Source organism: Amblyomma americanum, chromosome 1 (assembly GCF_052857255.1).
Source record: "Amblyomma americanum isolate KBUSLIRL-KWMA chromosome 1, ASM5285725v1, whole genome shotgun sequence".
Classification (NCBI taxonomy): domain Eukaryota; kingdom Metazoa; phylum Arthropoda; class Arachnida; order Ixodida; family Ixodidae; genus Amblyomma; species Amblyomma americanum.
In genome coordinates, this window is record NC_135497.1 from 226,581,216 (window position 1) to 226,606,351 (window position 25,136).

The 25,136-nt window shown below is 52.4% G+C and overlaps 1 protein-coding gene across 1 annotated transcript in view; it reads left to right on the plus strand.

The window, feature by feature from the left end:
• Window positions 1-1,657: 1,657 nt before the first annotated feature.
• ko (Stork-head domain-containing protein knockout) overlaps window positions 1,658-25,136 on the plus strand; it is a 366,522-nt gene continuing 343,043 nt past the window's right edge. The window contains exon 1 of the mRNA XM_077648592.1: window positions 1,658-2,208. Coding sequence (XP_077504718.1) covers window positions 1,869-2,208 — 340 coding nt within the window. The 5' untranslated portion in view covers window positions 1,658-1,868. The remainder of the gene's footprint in view (window positions 2,209-25,136) is intronic.

Genomic DNA, 25,136 nt, shown 5'->3' on the forward strand with positions numbered 1-25,136 from the left:
AATTCAGCACATATACGCACTAACCTATGAACCCTATGGCGTCATACTCTTAAGGCGGAACTGCAACACAATCAGAAAGCAACAGAAATGCCAACGCATTCAAACGATCCACCGATGATCATCTAAAAGTTTTTCTTAGTATTTCTTTTTTCAGATTCGTTGTTGAGTGTTTCCACAGATAAAAGTGAACCAGCGCTTGCTTTGAGAGTTACTGTATGCACATGTCAAATTCCACCGGGAATTTTGTTTTTAATGTCTCCCTCCCCCCAACCTCGCCACACTGTAATGCCATGTTGGAGATGTGGTTATTGTTATAAATACATACGTAAAAATAGTTAAAGATATGTCCAGGAACGTGCATAGCATATACGGGTGCGTCGGTCGAAAAGGGCGGTGATACAGCTACTTCTAGCCCGACGGAGAACAAAGTAATGCGTAAAATGAATGCATAACGGACCACACGGACGCACCTGTCATGCAGCTCCTCACTATCCGCGATGCTGTGGAGGCTGTGAAAAGCCAGGGCCCATAACAGAAGTAGGCATTTATAGACTGCATGCTTAAAGCAGTGTGCTATCAAACAACTCAAAAGAGAGGCAATATACGGCACTATCAGGAGATACGCACACTGTTTTAGACTGACAAAACAGATGCAGATACATTGCAAACAAGATGCTCAAAACGCAGAAGACAGAAAAGTAGACGCCTCACCATACCAGGCGCCAAGCTCTAACGTAACCTCCATCAGCCTGCCCTTTGATGCCTGCTCCACCCTTCGCATCCTAGCATCATCATTAAGGAGACACACATTTACCCTGATTGCCCGTGCTCTTTCCCCCTCCGTCGTTACTTAACGAAGTTTGAGGACCTGTCCCTCAGAAACATTGAGGCCGGACTGCCCTTACCTCGTCGGCCACGTGTCGATGAGGCTTCCCAGACGACGCAGGATCCAGCACATGCGCAAAGTGTTCAACGCTGGCCGCTGATGTGAACGTCCACCACCTAGTGTTGACATGTGCAGGTACAAAGGCTTGCATGTTGGTAGTGATCGTATGTGTCGTTCCCGTTGTTGTGCTGTCGTAACTGCGCCGCCGTTCTCTTGCATCATGCACCAACTCACTAAACAATCTGCTATTAATTAAATGCTAAAGCAAGTTGGGCCCTTGGGAATTAGGGAGGAAGACTATTTAGGTGATTGACAGGGAACAATAACAGCTGGACCCCGCTCACTTTCTTGCGCAACTATAGCCTCCCCGACTCCCAACAGAAAACAATGGACCCGCCATATGCATCAGGTTGCTTGTGTGAGCGGTGGAACAAGGTAAGCTGTGGTGGCTTTATCGGTACCCCTTCAGGCGGCTTGCTAGCGCGCGTACAATCAGTGCGTCCTCTGTGCTAGTAAAGATAGTGCACTGGTAATGCACTGGTCTTGTGGTCGTCACTGGGTCACCTGTTGGGGACACGTCCGTTTTGCCGGCGTGAGGAGCAGACGGGCGGTACCTGCCCGGCGGCCAGCGCTCTCGCACCTGGGCGCTCGTAGAAGACCTGCCCGTTGTGCCCCTCGGCCGCTGCGCGTCGCCAGCTGCCTCGTGCGGCGCCAAGGGAAGCAGGCCCGCGGCGTCCTCCTCGCGCCCCTCGTCCGCGCGCCCTTCCCTCTGGGCGAGCGAGGAGCAACCTGTCCTCAGCGGAGTGCAGGGCAGGAGGCGGCAGCAGAAGCGCGTTGGGCCGGTCGGCGTGTGGTTGCGGCGGGAGCATCCAGCGAGCGTGCGTGAGGATATTGTTGGGCGGCGGTGCGCGCGCGGCAGCCAGCAGACGCAGCGGCGACGGTGCTCGTTGGTGCGTTGACGTGCCATGTGATCGGTGCTGCGATGGCACCGCGACCGGAGGACAGGCGCCGCTGCCTGCTGCTGGGCAACTGCCTGGTGGTGGTGTGTCGCCGGGTGGGCAGCGACGACGACCAGGATGACGCGACCCAGGACAGGGCGGGCCCGCCCGGCTGGTCGCTGTTTCGCGGCTTCGTGCACGAAAACGCGCAATGCTTCTGGAACCAGTGCCTGGTGCAAAGCGTCGCCTGCCTGGAATACCGCGGCTACCTGATCCCATCGACCATCTTCGTCTCCGGCAACGAGTACACGCTCGAAGTGGTGCGCTCCGCCTGGTCCCGCCGGGTGCTGCGCCCGCCGGTCGGATACGAGATCCAGAAACTCGGTGAGTCGCCCACGGGGTCGCCGCTCCCTTCTGTCTTCCTCTGCGCTGCAGCATCGCGCCTTCCGAACCTCAGTGCTCTACGCGAGAGTCTCGACCGCCGTTGAAACCTGTGGCCCCAACGGCGATCGAAGCTCTCTGCTTTGTGCCCCCTGTGTAGCCCCGCGAGGCATTTTTTGCGCGTTGGTTCAGTTTTCCTCCGAGACGCAAAGACGGAGTGATGAGAGTCTTGTTTTAAATTTCCATGCGTGGATCACAAAGCCTTCTTGTGTACGAAAGTGTCTTGGCCGCTTGATACAAGGGTAGGCATGGTAAAGCGCACCGGCCTGCCTGCCTGCCTGCAGTGGTCGCGGGTTGCAGGCCAGTCAATTTCGGGATGACCGAAGTACACATTTCTTGTCCGGGTGTTTTTGTCTCATTTGCCGTTTCTATTTTTACTTTTCATTTTCTGCCGGTAGGGAGATCCCGCTAACTTCCATATCACTTTATTTTCGGGCCTAGTTGTGCTGGATGCACAGGCCATCCAAGTGTGGTCCAGCGATTTAATTGTGTGACGCTCTTTGGAAAATGCAGCCGAGTATGTCCCGCTAGAGTGATGTGTATAATGCATATCGTATGCCATGCTCCGTCCGGGTTATTGTCTCACAGTGCTCCCCGGCGGCACGAACTTGAATGGCGTCCTTGGCTGACGTTCGTCTGCTCTCCTTGTCGAAAACCGACGTTAACTCCACCTGGCTCCAGTGAAATTTCTGTAGATTTGCACTGTTGTCTATTATTTCTTAATCATGCCGGATAATATACAACAAGGAGTGGCGCTCTACTGAAAAGGTGGCATCACTAAAAATTTATCCCAGTAAGTCACACGGAGGCCTGTCGCGCCCAGACAGAATTCGCGCCAACCATTTCCTCAATATAGTCATTTGCATTGGAGCGCCAGGAGCTGAGTGCGGCCGCACTGAGCCGGTCTAGTGCTCGATCAGGAAATACGAGCTGCACTCCCTTTCACCTGCTCCTCTTAAGAAAGTATTTTTACAAAAGCGCGTATCGCTGCCTTTTTCTCTCTCTTGAGAGAACTGATAGTTCCTTTTCGTGAGGGAAGCTCAAGCTGTGCTTGCATAAAGGCCGCTTCTTCCAGCGTCGCTAAAATACCTCTGGCGTATAAGTATTTATGAGGGCCATGTTGGTACATGAGGTGGTGTCTTTATTGTTGGCCTAAAGGCGATACGCCGGTAACGGCGAATTTCTCATAGTGCCTAAGATGATGAAATTTCCCGCTACCAGGGCGAGCTTTTCTCTACCACTACATGCATGATCCCCAGCGTCGTACTTATTTTTGCTTTCGAGGATTCTTGCGCACAAAAGGCTTCCTTATGTATGTCTATTTTTTTTTATTTTACGAAGGCGTTTCACCTGTGGACTTACGAACAAATGATAGTCGTGTCGTGCACTCGTAATATCGAAGTAGGGTTCGGCAAAAAAAAGAAAGAAAGAAGAAAAACAAGAGAAGAATAGTAGAAGGCGGGGGACGTGCTGTTGTTACCGGCTAGAGCCTCCACACCACAGAACAGGGACACGCGACTGCGACAGAAGAGCAGGCTAGCGCTCATGTAGCAGTCTCTCGTCAGCTCAACCTAAAGGTACAGCGCATCGCGAGTACCGGTTTGATTCCTTGCCCCAGCCCGCGGCGCGAACGGGACGGGTGCAGGAGCGCACTTATACTCGGGAAACTGGCTTTTATCCGCGCCTACTATGCGGCAGATCGGGTTCAGGCGCGATGTGAGGCGTCGGAACTGTCGTCGCGGCCGTGCTGGCAACGAACCTGCTTCCTGGCGGTGAAATCCGAACGTCTGCATTAAGCTGCGCCCACGCACAAGACAGATGCTTTCACCTGTCCATAGAAGCTCACTTTTGTTATGATTAATGGATTTTACATGCCAAAATTGGGAGATCGGCACGCCGTAGTGGAGGGCTCTGGGTTAATTGCGACGAACTGGGGTTCTCGGCGTGTTGTGATGTATCAGTGTACGAAAGTTTTTGCTTTTCGCCTCTATCAAAATATTATCGCTGCGACTGGGCTCGAAACTGAGGCCTCAAGCTCAGGAATAGAACGCCACAGTCGCTGCAGCAATGTCGACGTTAGTCGAATTGTGCTGCTTTGACGACATTCAGCCGAAGTAAGTCGCGAACAAGTTCTCAGTGGTGGCTACAGTGGTGGCTGCAGGCCAAATATAAGCTTGTCATATGGGACTATGCGCCATCTGTGACTATATATGTACTGTTAGTAAAATGCCAGTGCTTTCAATACTTCAGCATGGAGGGCTGAACATCGGTAAAAGAGCACACCCTTCTACTTCATTTGTCCTCGCACGTACTTTTTGATTATCGAGAGCATGGTTTACAAAGAAAAAAGAACTTTTTTTTTTTCGTTGCAAAGCGTCTTTCGCCGTGTCTGAAGGCAAAAGTAAGAAATAACATGACACACGCGTATTCGATGGCGTGATGTTCGTCATTGTTGACATTCGAAGCGACGCACGCGTTGGTTAACGGAGCACTGACTGCCTTTGTAAAGTTACTGCATACGAATCCGTGAGTTGCTAAAATTGTGCTCTGTCCTTATTCTATTTAACTCTCTTGATCATTAATTCTCTTGCTCGCGTAACCGACACCCATTGAGCGAGTCAAGACATGCCGTCCAAGCAATCACCGTGACGGTGAGACCCCACACATTGCCTCGTCCACAGGGCGATGGCGTGACATCGCGTTTCAGAAACCGTGGTGATGGCCGTCGAATCTCCCGCAGGCCAGACTCCGTGGCCCTCTCATCTTCAAGACAATGTTTAAGGCTCTTCTCGGCTGTTTTGCAGCTGGCTCACGTGACTGTGAATTCGTTAAATGAGCGTCTGGAGATGAGAAAATGGACGAAAAACTGGGACGAGCCTGAAAATTGTTTTGAACGTGGGACCCTCACGGTTCCCCTCTACCTCATCTTTGCCCCTGTTTTGCACTCGCGAGAACAGAGAGTAAACCGAGCGCGCCGTTGGCGTTCTAACTCTACTGGCGTGCTGCCTAACCTGGAGTTTAAAAAGTATGGTCTGCGCATGCGCGATGCGCGACACCGCTGATACTGCCGCGCACGGATATATCCGAGTCCCGGTTCCCGCCAGAATGGACGTGAATGCAGTTAGAACAGCGAAGCGTGCTCCGTTTGACCTCCTGTCCGCTCCTGTGCACAGCCGTTTTCGAAGGCACTCAGGGTCTTCTGTGAATGCGGTTGATCCCAGACACACGTCGCGCTTTTCTGCCGCGTACAAGAAAGGCACCTGTAAACAGCCAAGCTTCTTCAAAGGTTCATTCATCTCTCGGCCGCTGTGCGGGTTCAGACTCCGAAGCTGTACACGCGCGCTGCTTGTCTCCTCGGCTCCATAGCGCACAGCCTGCAAACCATAGACGCGGGCAACAAGCGCACAATGTAGAAGTGCAAGGCTTCCAGATTGTCCCGGCGAGTGCGGCAATAGAAAACCCTCGCTGGCGGAAAGAGGGGCCGCACTTGCGGGGTACTTATGGTCCGCGCTCCGCTGGAAGGACGCGCGGCGATGACTGGGCACGGTTCGTTGAACGCGAACCGCGCGCCCGTGCGGGGTATGTCCAACCCTGTTCGCGGTGAGAGTTCCCAGCCGAGTCCGCGTCGGCGTGCGCGCCATGAATGAAAGCGGCGGGGGGAGGCGCAGCTCAGTAGCAACGGTGCCTGCGCAGAAAGCTGGCGAAGAAGACTTTCCAAATTCGTCGCCACCTCTGCAGGCTCGCGGTACTCGGTGCCGATAACAATACCCCTTCGACGCGAAACAAAGCAGGCTGGCAGCGGGAGAGGCTATGCGGAGGGCGAAGCCTCTTCTTTCTATGTTCAAAGGAGAGGTCCAATCTTCCCTTGTTTTCCAAGTAAGCGCGGACGCGCTCCAGTCAAGCTCGCAGCCTGGCTTCGCCAGCAATTAATAGCACCTGGTGTACACGTAATGAGTGGCGCTGCGCTGGACACAGCACCGCGCGGAAACTTGGTAACGGGGACGCGGTCACGCAGTTATAAACGCAGCGGTGGCGGTTGTCCACGCGAGTATGAGACGGTGCCGTGCGAACGATGCACTCGAGAGCGAGCGAGGCGTGGTCCAGAGGCTCTTGTTGTCGGCGCGATATCGCTGCCCGGGCCCGGTGGGAAGAATAGTGCAGTTAAATGCACTACCGTTCACCTGCTCCGACGAGCGATTATTCGCCCGTGCATTCCAACTGGTCATCTGCCCCGCGCAACTGGTACCTGGAGGCAACTGCTCCGCAGCCGTAAAAGCACAAACAGCAAAAGCTCCCACAACGCCTGTAAGAACACCAGAGCCTCACGATGGTGTTTCAGGAGGTGATCTTCAGGCGGTCTGACAATAGCCTACCCCGAGGTTGATGGCGTTGCAGTGGTGCAGCAGGTGTTGCTGAAACGCGCACAACTGGGCCGTCAGATCAGAACAGTACCAGCAACATCTCAGAACATTGCACTGTTAAACCTCGTGGGGGCACGAGCTTTATCGGAATGCCGGCTTGTGGGGAACGCGGCATTTGCTTTTTTTTTAAACATTAGAGTAAAAAAAGATGAAAACTTATGCGCCTATGGCGTTCGCTTATGCTAAAAGATTCACGCAATTTTCCCTTTTCGTTGAGAATTGTACGGCGAGTTATCCGAAATTTGGTAGACAACGTGGCGAGCCAGCTTCCGAATTCGCAGATCTGTTCAGTGAGGTCAGGCGCTTCAGTAATTGCCCCAATGCCGCATGGACGTATTGTTCTGCACGGAGACACGAAACTACAGTTCATCGTCCTGGCAGCTGTGGGCGCATTCTACAAAGTCTCCTGCTCCGCCTACGTTTACCCACAGCTTTCGGAGCTTGTTGACCCTCTGCACTCGGTAGGCGCCTTCCCGTTATAAATAGTGGGAAGGTTAATTGCAGGTGGCCTTTGAGGATACCAGGTCACTCCTACGCGGCTAAAGAAGGAGATGGGATCATGGCAAGGTCTGTGCGGTCAATTAAGGCGCCGCGGTTCCAAAAGCGACCCAAGTCCACAACGCGTCCAGTTTTTAGTATTTATGGCGTGAACGCACCGCACCTACAGTGAGAATGAAGCACGTGTGAAAGTTCATAAGCCACCCTCGGCTACAGGACAACGCACGTCTCCCACTATGCAGGTTTGGCGCCCCTTAGACTTATAGAACCACTTAACCTTATGTGCCTTGTTCTAGAGGTTCTGTGTAATGGCTGTAATGAGCGGTTAATTCGTTTAATTGTACTATTTTCCACTGGATGGCCACTTTATCTTTGCTCGCATTTCAGTGGCGGAGCAATTTTCGCTGCAAGAGTGTGTATACTTACCGCATGGGCGCACGCACTCTTCAGGCTATAACCTTGAAGGCGCTCGGTCAATGCAGGGTCATTGTTTGACCGTGCCGTTCTAGGTCCGACTGGAAAGACGCGAAGTATATTTCGAGGCGCGCGGTGACACTTACTGTCACTCTGAGTAAATAAAAACCAACCGTTGCTAAAGCAGGCACCACTTACTCTACCTGCTTTGCCTCACCGTACCTTCAACGAGTCTTCTTAACTCGAAGAGCTTTTGTACGCTGTTTACACCCACAGTTTGCTCCGTGAAGCCATTGCAGAACGCCTCGTTGTGGCGCTAAAATTTTAGACCTTAGCGTCGCTCAAGGAAGCTTCGCAAATATTCTGTTGGCACGCACGCTCTGACTGCACGGATTTACCAGCACTTGTGCGACGAGGACGAAGCTTCGTTCAGCACAGTAACAGCACTCAGTAAACACTTCCTTTTTTCTTTTTCACACCTGGCTGTTCTCGCCAAAGGGGTGCCCTATAGGGCGCAAATGGTATCCACTGAAGTTTCGCTGCCCGGCGACTGTTGCAGCCTTGTGAGAATGGTTGCTTGGCAGGCTAGTTGGTTCATATCTAACATGTGTTGCAGCGCGAACCACAAGAAGGGACGACGACAGACAGAGTGAAAAGAGCGCTGACTTCCAACTATTTATTTTCCTGATAGGCCACGCATTTATACACATTTGAACCTTCAGCAGGAAAGGGCAGGCAAAGCAATCAGCATGAAAGGCATAGGAGATTAGGACAATCACCATCGATCCAGAAGTGGCCGCGGAACTTGTCACAATGCTGTGCGTCTACGCTATAGTGCTCCATCGTAACTTCGTTCTTGTCCACGTAGAATACAGCTAATGTTCATTTAGTTTACACTGCCGAGACTGTTGCGTTTTCCGTTCACCGTATTGGTTTTCACGCCCCCACTTCCCTCTGCTGCCGGCCCCTCGCATAGTGGCCCACAGACCCGAGCCAAAATGTCACCGCAGTCTCCTCCCTACCTGACAGAATGCCAGCCTTATTTCTTTTTTTGTTTTTGTCTGCTCTGTGCATCAGAATGTACCGTGCCAACCGCGCATGATATGGCAGGCGTTCAACTGGTCATGCCATTGTCGCAGTCGCCGACGCGCATACGCGGCCACTTTGTTTTAGTGGCCACAGGGCCAGTATAAACATCTTAAGTTGAAAAAAAAAAAGCAGCGACCGGGGATGCGACATGTCGATGTGCGCTGTAGAGGTGCAGGTGCAGCTGCTGCACAGGCACAGCCTTTGTCGAAAGTACTGAGGTCATGTAGAGGGGCTCTTGATAGCATCCATGGAATTAAGTCCAAGGTTTCGGAGGGGTGGGGCCGGAGGAGTTTTCCTCGTCCCTTCAAGAGGTTTGGAACGCCAGTGATGCTTAACCAGTCTCGTATAGCATGGCACAGAAGGGAAGCCACTTGGGCGTATCTTAATTGAGGAAGAAAAAAAAAATGCGCGTGGCTGTATTACCGACACTGCGTCACCTGAATTCCATGACTCGGGTTTGAATCTAGCAGTATATAGTTTTTGCTTTTTTCTCTGCGTCTGTCTTTTCTACGTCAAACCGGTAAATTAAATTCGGTAAATTAAATTGTGTCACCGACACAATTGCACACACGCATTTTCGGGGCTACGAGACTAAAATCGAAATGTATATAGTGCAAAGTTTTTTTTTTTCTCTTCCTCTTCTGTTGAAGACAGGGTTGGGCTAATCTGCATGTACAACGAGCACATGCAGATTTGAACAAGAGGTTTGAAGCCCCTTGTTTCAAACAGTTATTGGTAAAATTGTTCTGTTTTTTTTTTTAATTCGAAGACTTGCCATGTGGCATAAGAAAAGGCTGTCGAAAAGCTAGAGTAGGTCGTGGAGCCTATTCTCTTGAAGAAACCTTTGCAGGCTCCAGCTCTTAGCGTTGTCCGCTAGCCACAATGACTACTTTAGATTCGCTTCATATTAACTACTGGTTTCCGGATACCTTTTTTTTAATCTCATCAGGAATAAACCGTTTATGACGTGCACAGCGTGACAGTATAGCGGCTTTCCCATGTTGATAATATGTACTCCGAAGTTCTCAAACACATTTTTTATTCACTAAAGTGTCCTCGCTTCTATGAGGGCAGAAACTGTGTTTTATATCGAGGACCATACTTGGGATCTTTTCTTTGTGTCGTCTCTATTGGTGGTCAAGTTCAAGACGTAATACTCCTCATGTGGCAAAATACTTCGATACTTGTGCCAAGTGCACTGAAGCAAATATATGTGCGTAGCATAAAGTGCGTCAGTGTAACAGACGCACCTGGCAGTGTCTAAACGCGTGTCCTCGTTGGGACTCCGGTTGCACGCACATTTTGCAAGCTACTGCTACTAATGCCGACTCTCGGTTGCGCACTTGTGTTCGGGCTCTCATAGAACGCCCGAGCTTCCGGGCCGCACCGTTCAGCCCCCGTGGCCCGCTCGTCCCAAACTGTACTTACGTGTCGTCGGTCAGTCCGCGTCGGTGCCTAGAAATGGCTCGCCAGTAATAAATGGGCTCACCGGCTGCGGCGGGCGGCCGGCATACGACAAGTTTCAGCACGCGGCAACCAGTTCTGCCGCCGCTTCCAAACGGACCCGCGCGCACAAAGAAAAGCGCAACGCGAACAACGCCGCCGCAGGACGGACGCCCGCGGGGCGCTGCAAAATAAAAGCAATCTCGGCTGCGGCCAAGAAAGAGCGGCCGGCCGGCTGCTGCGCTGGGGCACGGCGGGCTGCCGTCAGGAGGAGCCGACCTTCGCGGGCCAAGTACAAGGGCACATCGCCGGCGGCGCCGTCGACGCGGCGCGCATGTGGAACGCGCGGAGTCTCGGCCGCGTGTCGCACGAGGGCCGCGCTGCGGATAGCTCGCGGGGCCTACGTGACAGCGCGTTGATTCCACTGCGGCGGCCGGCGTTTCTGGCGGGTAATGCGCGCATTTGCACCGGCGACGCGTATTAACGCGAAAGCTTGCCCTTTCGCGGGCCTTCGCCAGACAACGAGAGATAATGAGCTCATGACGTGGCGCGCGCGTAGCCTCCGGTTGCTCCTATAGACGCCTGTCGATCACTGTCCGTCCGGCCTTCCAGCGAGGGTCAGCGGGCAGCGTATCTAGTGATCCCAGGAATGGAAAACAAACGAGCCGAGGAAGAATGAACATTAAAAAGGAGTGCGGCTCTTCTGCGCAGTTCCACGTGGAAGACGGCCTCGCTCCTGCAGAGTTTAGTGCGCTGCAGAGGAAGCACGCTCCGTCCAGAGCGTGCCTGCCGAGAGCGTCGGCCGACTTAGCAGCAGCAGCAGCTGAAGGCAGGCCCCGCTCCCTCATCGAGCGAGAAGCCAACGCAGACAGCGACAAGCTCCTTCCGTGGTAATCGCTTATAACCGCGCGCCCAGTGCGCAGCCGGTACCCTGCGGAGGCAGGCAGCCTCACCGCGCCACGACGCAAACCAGCCGCGACAGACGGCCACGAACGAGGAATCGTTCCGTACGTGCTCGTACGGAGACGCGCGCGGCGTCACGAACGTGTCCCAGCGGCGCACGTACTCGTCGCCCTGTACAAGAGCGGCAGCACGCGTGCGGGCGCAACAGGAAGAGAAGCCGCTGGCCCGGGTTGCCGAGTTTTCTCGACTGCAGGGCCAAGTGCTCGTGGTCGAAGCGCGCAGAGGCTTCTTCGTCATCGATGCGACCTGCTGCCACCGCGTTATTCGTAATGTTCCGGCTTCCAACCCAGCCATTTGAAAGTAGCTCAGATTCGAGATGTCCTCTGTTGATTGCACGGTACTTCGCCGTCCGTCTGCGCTGTCTACAGATGTGGGTTAATCAGGCGAATTTCGGCATCGCGGTACCAGTGGCATGTGCAAGGTGGTCGTCGAGGCAGAGGAGGTTACCTCTGTGTGGAACAAGCACAGAGGGCATACGCTGACCTTGTCCGATGTACACAGCATGCATTTTGCGTCATAGCACCGACGAGCGTGTTTCTCGCTGTAAACCGTGCCTTCGTCCCAAGGAAGCGACAAAAACATTATCGTGTCTCGACTGCCTCGACTTAGCCCCCTTCAGGTATATGTATGCACTTATTTTTTTTTTCTTGTTGCAGCAAGCATCTCAGAATGGTGCCCTGGTCCTGCATCAGTTAGAATGAAACCTTGTCTTGCTATATAGATTACTCGAATGTTCATTACATTTGCAAGGCATAGGAATCTGTGGTACTTTAAAGTTTTGCACCGGAGAGCCGCATTCTGCTTATAAATAAATCAGCAAAACGTATATAGTGGGCGTCCAGGCAAGAAAGCGTTTGAGCCCCACACTACGACCCCTTTTTCTCAGGTAGCCGAGAGCGTAGCCCTCGCCTTGGGAGCCTTATAGTCGAGCTAACACGGTAATCGCGAGAGCAGTAGGCAGAAGAGGCAGCATCCGCGTATCCGGGACATCCGTCTCGTGTCTGCCAAGGCGCATTGTGTGGGCTACGGCGTCACGAGAGCCGCCTCATCCGCACACCCTCGCGTGCACCTCGCCGACCCGCTTGTAGGTCGCGACGCACACGTAACCAGTAAGCACGACGTCAGCAGATCGATCTGTAGTCGAACTGGGGATCATGCAACGGCCGCACGCGGTACGCTTTGTTTCGAAATATAATCTGGTCTTCCCCGTTGGTAATCCACGTTGATGCGCTGAGCCTACGTGTATGGACAATGTAGCTGGCCAGCTTACGCTGGTCCCTCAAGTTATTCACTGTCCATCGTGCCTTCTCAACGGGGTCTGCGGAATGCTGGACGAGGGCTGCGCCGACGGGACTCGCTTTTCAGAGCGTAAAATAGCGCTTGACGAAATGTTTCCAAGTTTAAAGATCAAACGACCCTTTCCTTTTATGAAGGACGGTTACGCACGTGTCAAATTGCCACATTGTCCCAAATAATAGACTATTTAGGACTTATCGCGCCTAAGGGCCTGATTAGCAAACCCTCTTTGCCCAGAAGAAAGAAGACAGTAAGGGGGTTGAGATACCTTAACGTAGATGCCAGTTGGCCATGTCCTAGGAAAGCACTTGGATATAACGCCTCCGGGGGTTTGTAATCGTATACCCATGGAGTTTTAATGAAACCTTGTGTTGCTCTTGCACATTGGTAAGCCATACCAGCGCACCTGCGACCGATTCACTAGAGCACTTCGCTTGAACGAAGGGACGGTAGTCGCGTTTGTGTTTACACTCCATTCGGCACACTCGGTCAGCCCTTGGACTACGGAAGCTAGGCAGTGATGTCCATTATTTTGTACACACCACCTGAGCTCGGGCTCAGACGGTGCGTGAAAAACACTAGCACACTTGTGCATGTTAACCTGGTGCGTCGCTGTACCTGAACCAGCTTTTACCTCCCTGGCGCGCTTAATGTTAGCAAGCTCCGACGGAAGCGTGCAATGTGGTGAACCTAACCGCTTGGTTCCGAAGCGCCCAGAGCTCCGAATTTCCTCAGGCGGCGTCTACATGCGGTAAGCAGCACCGATGGGCCCTTCTCGTATGCAGAGCCATGCATGCATTTACAGTATGCGTGGCTCTGCTCGTGCGCGGCCGGCAGCGCCGCGGAAAATACCTCGTTCGTCCTCTGGCGCCCTCTCCAGGGGGGCCCGTCAGTGACAAGGCACTCTTCATTCGCGCTGCGCGGGCGAGGAGGGCGCACTCGTGGACCCGTGCGTAGCCGTCATCGCGGCCCGTCAACGGGTCCTCGACCCGGGCCGTCCAGATTGCCTCTTCTTGCTGCTCCCTCGAAGGAAGGGCACCACTGACACCGTCCAGAGAGCGCCGCCGAGCGGGAAATTCCGTTTGCGTTGTCTGCTTCGCCTGTTCGTGGCGCCGGCGGTTACTACAGTGTGCGCTGGCCGAGTTCCGTGCACCACAGTCGCATTTCGTGTGATGGGCCGCCTAGCGGCTGTGCACGATTCGCCGTGCAGCGCCGAATCGTGCATGTGCACTCTGTTTGGCAGCAAACTTTGGTCCCTTTTTCTTTCTGTCCTATAGAAGAAGCTTGTGCTGGACGGGCAGGTATGAGCACACGATGCACGTACGTGTCCTGACCTAGCAAGTCGAAGAGCAAGGTGTAAGCCCGGGCCCCATTTGGTATTGAAAATGAAAATAAAGGCAGGGGAGGGGGGGAGGGGGGGGTATGGCGTTGCTTGCTTCAGGTAGTACAGAGGGCAAAACACTTGTCTAGAACGACCGAACTGTGTTTTCCGCAGGGACCAGAAAGGCAAAAAATGCCGATTAAATCCTATGAGTTTAACTGCACATGCTTACAGATCATTTTTAAACCAAGTGTTATCGCTAAATATCGCGTGTTCAGCCCAAAACCCGCCCAGAACGTGTTCTATAGGCAAACGCTTTGCCCTCTGTACGAGGGACAGTATTTCTGCAGCGTGAGCAATTCTTGTTCAACAAGCTTTTTGCCAGTATAGGTACCATATAGTCTTGGCAGGGTGCTTGCTCGAAATAGCTACCTAATGTGAAAGCAGAGTTGCGGTGATCGCATCTTATATTGTTGTAGAAGTCTTTTTTACGCGGACAGCAACAATGCAAACGCCACTATGTGCGATTTCGTCGCCTGCTACTGTACTCTTTGTCTCCTATTTTTCGTGCGCGCACAAGCAATCTCAAATCTCAAGTCAAGAACATCAGTTCGTGCCTTCTGTCGTGGCTCATTTATTCTTCCTGGCAGACCAATATGCTTAAAATCTATAGACTTCCTTCGCAGATTTAATTGCAAGTGCAATATTGAGAGCAGCAAGAGAGTGCTTGGACGGTACTTTTTAAAGTGCGGCTTGCGTGCTTAAGACTGTGCATTCAAAGCAATGCTCCTGGTTTGTGGAGATGTAACTTGTATGATTGTTGAGAAATCGAGCACAGATGACAATAAAGGGCTGAAACACTTGACCGGCGCTGTTTTCTTTTTTGTCCCTGCAACACACGCCGCGCGTACTTTGAGGAACTGCTTACAATTCCCATCACTCACTGTGTTTCCCAATTACAAAAAAAAAGTGAAAAAGAAACTACAAAGGAAGCAAGAAACGGATGTTCTGATACGTGCGAGCGGGCATAGGAATAACCTCCTTGAAACAAGTGTTTAAAGCGTTTTTTTTTTTTTTTTCAATTGCAAGGTACGCGTTTTTGAACAGCGTTATGCGTTTGGAATCCACTCACCGCCTTCTACTACGACTCCCTGGCCCGTTTGGTCGAGCGCGTGTTTCGTTGTTCCATTTTAACGCCAGTAATAGCTTTTCTTCTTTCAAACCTGATCACAACAGGGCAGCCGGAAGCGCTGCCATCCCCAGCGTCTTCGCACATCGCTCGCGAGCGTGCGCTTCGCTACTTGGCTAGGCTGCTCCGCGTCTTCTTGCTGCGCTGCACACAACTGCGACGAGGCGCTATGACGCAGGCATGCCGTCTTGCAAGATTCGCTCACTTGGGGGGCCTCCCCCCGGTGGCGTCTGCATGCGCGCTCCTATGCGGTCATGCGCGCTGTTCCTCTGACCAGAAGCTCTTCTCAGAGCAGGCGCCTGTCGTACGAGGGTGCGAGGGATGAGGTGGGGGGCGGAGGTAGCGGGCCACGCCTTGTGATTTTGGGAGGCCCGCGTGAGCTCGCTGCTGCCATCCTGTGACTTGCGTCTACGAGACAAGTGCGCTCGCGTATGACAAATTAAGAAAGGAAAGTATTTTGCAATCTTTCGTTCACAAAGGCTCGAATACAGAGGGTAGTTTAGGAAACAGGAGCGCAGCTGAGGCAACGTGCTACTGCGTTTCCTGGCATCTTCTGCGTTATTTGGAAGCAGGAAATGACAGGTGCTGCCTCCACACTGCCTCCTTGTTCTCTCATCGGCAAAAAGAAAAAAAATGGACACAGAAAAGTAAATGTATGCGCGTAAGGAACGGCGAAAGAGGAAACTAAGAAAAAAAATACAACGCTCTACTAGCGATTGAGTATTCACAAGACCAAGGCACATATATTTTGCTGTCGTTAGCGCAGGCTTTAGAGAAAGTCCAAATGCAGAACGTGAAAGATGCATCCCTTCCACGAGGAAACGAGCAGATACGAGCCAAGTGCATGGTTGGCGAGCGATGCTGTTCGTGCCCGTGGAGCCGCGGCGACGTTTGGTTTCGTGCACACCACTGCGGCCCTGAAAACGATGATAATAAAGAAACAGATATGCAGTACGTAGGACTGTTGTTGTTGTTGCCAGGAAGAAAGGAAAGGAAAGTGCACAGGCCTGCTCACTGGCTCAAGCCGAGCCACAATCGCTACCACGTGCAGATAGTAGGAGAGTTGAAAGAGGGGATAGAAAGACAGGATAGTAAAGACGCGCTAAAAACAAGGCCGATCCCGGAGGCAGAGCAATACCGGGCCAACCGGTGGCGGGAGTGAAGCATCCTTCAAACTCTCCGCCACATTTCCAAAAATAAGTCCAATTGGACCCGTAACAGATACTCTACGGGGTACGGACATTCCCACAGCACGTAGGTTTAGAACAGACAAAAGACTCTCAACTCGCAATAGCAATAATAATAAAAAGCTACGCACGAACGCGCGCCGACGCGAAGATGTATGCGAGCATCGCGGGGCTGCTAAAGGTACAGGTATCCCGGTGAGCCAAGTATAAACACATAACGCAAGCGCGTGCTCGCGGAGGGGCCCGGGAATGAGAGGAGAGAGCCCCGATGATGCAGCCGTGAGCGTGTCAGCGGGTCTCGGGGAGGAGCAGCTTCGGTCGGTCGGTCGGCCAGGAATGCCTCTAGCCGCCGCCATTGGACACGACATCCCCTCTCCAAACTTCATCTCTGGTCGGCGGCCGGACCCAAGTGCATGGTGCCGTCCTTTTCGGTGCTCGACCCGCGCCTGTGCCTCTTTATTTCGCAGAGTTTGTGCCCTCTTTTTACGCTGTCCCTCGGCTATACGCGTCCTTTCCTCTCCAACTGATACTTCCTGTTATTATATACATTTCTGGCTGATCTTGGTTGTTATCGATTGTTTTCTGGCAGGGAGCTTTGCGCTCCTCCCACCCATGAGGTGGGGTGCGTGCACGGTTTAGTTTTTATAATAATTATTATTGTTGTTATTCAGTTGTTCCGTTTCTATTATCGTACGTGTCTGCTTACTCCTCTTTCGTTCTCCACTTTTCCTCCCTGTTGCTAGGTCCCCCTCACGCTGCCCATGAGTGTTTGTTTGCCTCTAGGCTCCAGCTGTGTCCTCTTCACGCCTGCCTTCTTTACCCGGTAGCTCTTACGACATTCCATGTTTCATGTTTATTCCTCGCACTCCCGTCTTCCCGTGCAGCTTGTCTCCCCACGATGTCCGCTTTCTCTCTCGCACTTACTTGCCTCGCAATTTCCGATAGGCCAAAGTGCTCCCCGATATAAGCGCATACCTTTGTCGTCTGCTCCATTTGCTCTTTGCGCGTACTGACGCCTGTCGGTACATGCCCAGCGAAAATGGTGCGACATTTTCAGCTGTCCGTTCCGAGTCCATTTCAGCGTTATGGTGTGGCAGTTCCCATCAGTCTTACGTATCACTCAAGCCGGCATGTCTCTCGTGACTCAGATTGCCATTTGTCGAGACGGGATATAAGCGATTTTCTTACTTTTTTTATGTCTACACAGCTAAAAATATCTATAAAACCGCGGCCCATCTGTGGCACAGATATACTGGGGGCTCATGCGTAGGTGGAACAAGATTTCTCTTTCGCAATTTCTGTGGCTGTGATAGTCGTGGGACTTCCCTGTTCCTTAAACAGCGTTTACGGTACATATCAGCCAGATCCCCCTCTCCCTCCTTTTTCTTTTATGACTTTTTTTTTCACAGATGATCACTGGTCACATCGCGAAGGTCCCAAAAACGAAGCTGTTCCTCACTCCACGCTCTGCGGTTCCATCGAGCTACTGCTTGCACCAGTGAGGATAAAAACCTCATTCAAGTGAAATCGCGATCCCCGAGTGTCGTACGCCTAGCCGGCAGTTATGGTCCTGAACTGTGGTGCGGAGACTCTGCCGTGGTCGAGACGGCCTGGCAATGCCGGCTATGCTTTGCGGTCGCGTAGTTCCCTTGTTTTGCTGACATCATCAGCTACGCTGCGCCGATCTAGACGGTTCAAACATACATGTATAAAGTAAAGCGCTCGGAAACAAGCAAAAAACAAAACTCAAATCGCAATCCGAGTTGCAGAAAAACAACAAAAAAAAGCGACTAAGAGAGGAGCTGCAGGGGCTCTTTTCGACGGTTTCGCGCTCGTGCGCACGTGACGGACGCTTCCCGCGTTCTCACGCGGGCGATGGCGCGGACGCGGGGAGCGTGGGTCCGCGTGCAATCGCCGCTCGGCGACGGGAGGGGAGGGGAGCGCCTCTTTCGTCTCGGCCGCGTCGTTCGCGGTGGACGCCGGTGTCACTGGCCTCCGTGGCTTCCGCCAAAGTAGCCCGCAGTTTCACAGAGAGCGTGAAGAGCGAAAAAAAAAGAATAAAATAATAGGAAGGAAAGGCAGCTGTTCGTACATGACCGCCGGAAAAGAAAAAAAAAAAAGTCGAGTGGTCGGCATAACTATAACGACCTTCGTTGCGTGTAGTCGAAAGGAAGAAGTAGGCAGGGGAGAGGGGTAATGAAAGTGAATATGAAAAGCTTTTTTTTTTTTTCGCCGAGTGTTGCGCTGGTTTGGGCAGCAGCGGTGGTATGGAAAAGGAAGCGGATGCAAGTTTACCATCAAAAAACGCTGGTGGACACGGTGGCAGCAAAAGCGCAATGGCTGACCACCTTCCGCGAAATAAAAATTCTATTTCGGGTCGGTACTTTCATGTCCGTTCAACAAAAATGACCTGTCCGACTCATATGACGCCTTTAATACTTACGGTTGAGAATTCATCACCGGTGGAACGAAATCCAAGCTCGAAGGCCCGCTTCCGCGAACAGGATGACGCAATTCAGTCCGATGATCAAGTAAAATGGAAAACGTAAAATAGAAGGGGCTATTCGTTTGAGAACGACTGAGCGCCGTAATTTTTTTTGTAGTTTTCCACTCATGGACGAAGCAATCGCATAATAACACCACCCACGACCCACGAAGATTAACCGTTCAAGTTGCAGGCCAGCCACCGACGCAGCGTGTCATTTGAGGTATATAGTTAAGCATCTCTGTGTTTTCACACAAATCCTCGTCCTCTTCTTCCAACTCCAAGTTGCACTGATGGCACCGGAAAATAACGCGCTTCGTTATTCGCTTTTCAACGCGTCGTGGTGTAGCACGCTCTGCTGCCCAAACTACGATGTCATAAAGTCACGGCTATTTCATGCCGCGCATAGCAAGATTCGCACCTTCGCGCTTCGCAGTGCGCTTTGCAGTGCACGAATACCTCGCGGTATCCGCTATACAATACGTTACGCATGACCAGTTTCCCTGAGACTCCGGGATACGTCTTCCGTACAAATCATGCCTCGCAGAGATGTAGCTATATGCGCGCCAGAGCAGTTTCGCTTTTCGACCGATTTACGTTGATAGTTAATAATAATAATTTGTTTTTGGGGAAAGGAAATGGCGCAGTATCTGTCTCATATATCGTTGGACACCTGGACCGCGCCGTAAGAGAAGGGATAAGGAAGGGAGTGAAAGATAAAAGGAAGAGAGAGGTGCCGTAGTGGAGGGCTCCGGAATAATTTCGACCACCTGGGGATCTTTAACGTGCACTGACATCGCACAGCACACGGGCGCGTTTAGTAAATGGTGATAGTAACGATGCCTCATTGCACTACCGCACAACCGCTCGCGTGTGGCTGGAGGCCGCGCTTTTCGCTATACCGCTAAACCAGTTAGCGCAGCTTTAGCACGACCGCAGTCGTGGCGTCAGCGCGCTTTTCGTGATGCACGAAGCTGTGGCGGAAAGCTTCCCCAGAGGAGTCGCTGTGGGCCCTCTGGTAGATGGAATACACCACCCATGGCTTACCGGGGCCTCTCTGCAACGTTTCAACATCCCAATTTGAATAGTGACGTTAGTACCATGTGTTTGTATCGCATCGTAGGCGCGTCATATGGTCAATGAAATGTGCCGAGCGTTCCAGTTAAGAGAAGCCAAGAATTTTAAAAACTGTTCTAGGCGAGTGAAAGCAATTGTGTGTTGTTGAGGGTCGGATGGCCTAGGCAGCAGTTTTTTTTTTTCGTCATGGAAACTTAAATTAATTAATATACGGACTAATCAGCTGACTTTCGAAATACTGGTGCCAGGAATAAAGTGTTATTGTAGAAGTTGCAGATCGTCTTAAGAAGCAGCTGGCTAATGGTACCATGCATGGTACCATTTACTCATCTTTTCTTACCGTCTTTAACAGATTAAGGTCTGCGGAATACAAAAGCTACCACGTGAGACCGATGCTACTTCATCGCTGTCTCAAGACTCCTCTTATAGAGAACAAAATCCGCTTTTCTGCGGAGCGTCTTCCCCAACGGGGCTTTGTGTGCGCACTAGGCTAGAGATATGGGCCAGCAGCTGTCACGTGGTAGCTTTTTTTTTTACTTCGCTGGCTTTCTTTTGAAGCCGGTATATAAAGCTGCGCAAAAGGTATACCTTGGCGCAAATATTTCATCCAGCTGTTTTTCAAAGCGATTCACGAATTCTGAATTGGCACTTTATTCCTGAATCCAAAAGTTAGCTAATTAGTCTTTAGCAGAAAACTATCCGTGGAGAACTAAATACCGCAGACTAAGCGACGTGACTCTCAAGATCACTTAGTTGGTTTCACTCGGCTAGCAGATTCGGTCTTTTGTAAAACTTTGGTTTCCTGCAGCTGGGACACCCGGTATAAATCGAAGGATTCGCCTTCTACTCAGTCATCGCCGTCATCGTTAGTACTGCTACTGCAAACTATATTACCTCCACAATTTTTGTTTGGAGGAGCATTCGTGTTGGCGCTCTCTCCCATCATGGCTTCACCTGTTCAACACCAGCCTCTATAGCCTTTTCGACAATCGCTCCACCTTGTTTCAGCCCCCCCCCCCCCCCCCCCCCCCCCACGTCCTCACGTCGAGCAGCAAATACACGACAGTGACAAACCAGAAGCCTTCAAATGCCCCCGAGATGTCCCTCCGCAGTTGAGTGTAGGAAGGCCCGGAGGCGGATCGGGTCCTTCCGTGATCAGGCAGTTGCGGAAGCGTAGCTCGTATCTTTTCCTGGCTTCCGCCTGGCGCCCTATCTGTCTCACCAAACGAAGGAGAACGGAGAAAACTGGTCTCATTTTCATACCGTTCTCGCGGCGGCGGTATCTCGCCCCCACTTTCGAGCACTCATTAAGCGGGAGAGGGAGTCCGCAAAGAAAAGCAAGAAAAGCCGTTCCGCTTCCACCACCCCGGGGTAGCCAAGGAAGCTCAGTTCTTCCGACCCGGTCGTCCTTCCCTTCAGTGTGTCTCTCTCCCAATGCATATGGCGCTGAGCACGTTGGACGGTGGCACGCATAGAGGGCCCAGTCTGTGTGGTGTTCACGCACACAAGCGATCTCGATCGTCAGATTGAAGGTTTCCTGATAAGTGTTGCCAACGTCGGCGGCCGAGGATGCAACATAAGGACACCATATTAAGCTTTAAGACTACAGTTCACTGCTTTATTAATTTACAAATACTGCCGTTTCATGTTTGAGACATTGCAGGGGTGGCTACACAGAGCGAGCTAGAGAAAATCATAAGACATAACTGGGCGCTTGCTTTACAAACTGTGTATCGGGTATGCCTTTCGCAAAGAATCATGAAGTTAATTCCTTTGTTGTTCGCACTTTGGTATTCGCAGCAGATTTTTTGAGACTCCGTAACGTGCTGAGACGCCTGCGCACTGCCCCGGCCAGAACTTTAGCAGTTTTCTCTTCTGTCAGAGTTGTTACATAGTAGGTTAGGCAAAAAAGGTCAGAAAAAAGAAAACGATATATGCGCGAAGCCATGCTTCACTGGCATTCGAAGACACTGTTGCGTTTCTTGTTGTCGGCTTGCTTTCCAGTACGCAGCATTTGGACGTGACTTACCGAGCAGCTCGAAATGTTTGCGACCACAGCTACGCGTTGCGCGTGACGCCCGTTGTAGCTGCGAACGATCCCCATCTTCCTCCCCCCCTCCCCCCCCCCCCCCCCCCCATTTATTGCCAATGGTAAACAGAAATATACTCACTGCGCGTAATTGCTGCGATGCAACGAGATTTAGAGCGAGAAAGCGAGCGTGCAAGTGCTGCGAAAGAGAAGGCGGTGCAGCCGGCATTCGTCCCGCGGCGCACGAAAGGGAGCTCGCGCGCTTACTCACGCCGCGCCAATTTATCGGGTCTCCCCAAAGCCTCGAGTGCGCTCGCGGCTTCTGCTCGCGCCGGCGTCTGTCGTCCACCGCGCTCGCGGCGGCAGTGGTGGTCGTCTCGGGTGCGCAAATATCGCCTTGCACCCTGCGGTCGGGTATAATGTGCAAGTGCGCGCACTTACAGCGGACGGTGCGCGGTTAATGCGGCTCGTTTCGTGCCACGGAGTCAAGCGTTTGGACGGGCCTATCAATCCTAAATATAAACCGCGCTGCCGCGCACCGAGCGGCAGCTCTCGTCACGGACGCGTTTATTTCTCTCTTTTATTTGTTTTTGCCCCTCGAGCGAAAAACTTTGACCAGAGGCGGCGCGCGTACGTGCGTGTCTGTGCGCGCGCCCGATCATGTTTGCGCTGGCGACTGTACGAGGCAATGTTAGTCTCGTGAGTGCGTCTGTATGTATACATATGTATGCACGCACGCACACACACGCGGCGGGCAGCGTGGACGGCGCTGTGTGGCGAAGTTTTCCTTCGACGAGGAATGTATACACGCCTGGCAGGCAGGGCAGGGCATGGCACGACGAAGACTGATGTTCGTGTCTGTGCGTGCACTACACGCTGCAGGCAGGCGAGCCGCTACCGTGCGCGCTCACGGTACGAGGAGGGGGAGTGGAGGAATTAGAACGATAGCCGCGTGATGGCGGCGGAGAGAGTGGCGCGGCCCCAAAAAAAGCGCCGATCACGACGCCTCCGTCTTCACTCATCGAATCGTGTGTAGCATAATCGCAGTCCGGCCAGGGCCGCGGCGGTGATACCGCGAGGCGAGCGCTTCTCGGATCGAGATATAGCGTCGCCTCCCCGCGGGATAATAACGGGGTGCCCCACCGCTCGCGGCTCCTGTCGTTCCCTGTCTCGCGGGAGGGAGCACCCCCTCTGGGCCGGAAAGAGCCGCTCGTCGCTGGCCAACTGGCCAACGCCGGCTAATGAATTCGGTATGTGCCGAAAATGGTTGTTGTGTCGCAGAATTGTTTGTCGAATGTCAGTTTGTTTATAGTTGGTCGATATACGCTCGAACGAAGCGTCGGTTACCCCTTAGTTTCTTCGCGCATATTTTGCGACATTCGCGTTTTGCTTCGATAACAGTGCGTAGTCTTTTCTTGTACGGGTAGCCCGTCTTGACGATTACATTCCACTCGAGTAGTGGCTACGAAACCGACTCACAAACTCTAGACTCGGCAGCGGAATAGCAGACTGGCACAAAGGCAAGTATTGCTGTTTTCTACTGCGCTGTAATACCCAGCCAGGCAGACTTCTGAATGACAGTGTTAGGTAGGAAAGGCAAGTAACAAACTGCGGAGTTAAGGTTCGTACTTCGGGCTCCACAAAAGGTGCCCCACCGTCCGAGACAGTATAACAGACGAGATCAGGTAACACTTGACTTGAGGGAAGGTAAACTGAAGCTTTATATATTAATTTACATATTTACAAGAGAATGAACAGCAAGCACAATTACATGGAACTGGTTAAGGGAAGACCTTCCCTCCTCGGCATCGCCGAAGATGCAAGGGATATAAATTTAGCTCAGAACCATTTTACAGACTCCAGGGAACGGTTTTCAAGATCTAGGAGCCTGGCCCACATTTTGCATCACCCAATCACAACAAACCAAGACATGGTTGGCTTAAAAACTGCATGGCACGCCTTCCAGTTTCTGCAACTTGGTTCAAAACCCTCTCCTTCAAATACACAGCACGAAAAGAAGAGCAAAATTGCTTTTAAAAAACGGCATTCAGGGAATAGACCCTCAAAATGATTGGCCACGTCCCATACTTCCACAATATTACTGAAACTCTCTCCCTTAGAAAGTAAAAAGAGAAACAAAAACACACGAAACTTCATCAAAACACTCTCACGTGTCGCCGGCTTCCTGAGAACTCGTGACCCTGGCGGCTCCCTGCATTACGGCACTTATCGATCTCAACCGAGCCGCTACCGCCGCGAGTAACTAACGGGAGGATTGAACCCTGTTCCTAACTACTCGTCTTCGTGAGAACTGTTGGCAGGCGTCCCCCGAAATCAGGAAAGTGAGACATACCCTGCCGTTGCTGCCTTGGAACGTGCGGCGGCATCCCTTTTGTCCAGTTGCGTTTCGTTATGCCAGCCCGTTTCCCCGGAGCTGTTGGCATACTACGTCCTCGGGCGTTGGCGCCGCCACAGAGCCTGCTAGACGCATCCGTGCTGACGTAAGTTACGCTTAATGGCTCCCAGTCAGGCGCGAGCGTCCGGACCCGTCTCGTCAGGCGGTGACGACCCTTCGAAGGCTCTGCCGACCAGCCAACTCGGACGGTCTTTGCTAGGACAAGGGGGCGGTCGGCGGTGTGGCAGCTTCGACGGGGGAGCTGCTCCCACCGCTCTTGGCGCCTATGGCGCGCAACAAGTCCGTGGAGGGCAGTTAGCAGACCGTGAGACCCTACCGTGTCTCGGCGCAGCCGCATCGTTCCCGCAAACAGGGACCTTCGGGGAGTTCCGGGAAAACGTGCCGCATCCTTCCCTTCAACTCTGCCGCGGCCTTGGCTGGTCAACGTCCGCCTGCCTCACCTTGCACTCTTCTTGCCGACACACACGAGGGGGGTTAAGAGAGAAGCGTCGTCTCGATAGATGGCAGCACTTAAGTACCACAAAAAGGAGGGAACTTCTATTCCCCCTCCAGGTGTGTAAATTCTACCGCGCCACGAAAGTATTAGCACTTCCGCGAACAAAAAGTAGGCCCGAGAACTTTCTGTGTATATCCTTCGCTTCGAGGCGCCGGGACAGCAGCAGTAGGACGAATGGTCCTAACGAAGCCGCGGGCATCCACCGATCCCTTGCACGCGGACTCTCCACTCTCCTACAACCTTGACGGTTCCGTGCTTTGCTGGGACGTTTACATCTGCATTTTGTACCAAGCTTTAATCCTTGAGAGTTGAGTGCAAGCTTACCCCATATGATATGAGCAGCATCGACGCGCGCATAAGCGCATGCACTAACAGCAACCGAGCAAAGAACAAGCTTGATGCTTATTTGAAACTTTGAAGAAGTCATTTTTCGGTCCGATGTCCAAGTTATCGTTCATTGGACTGCGCATGACACGCACGGTGGCATGTATACAAATTAATGGTTCGAGGTCTGCTCTTGTTGACATAATTTTAGTACTAAAGTGGA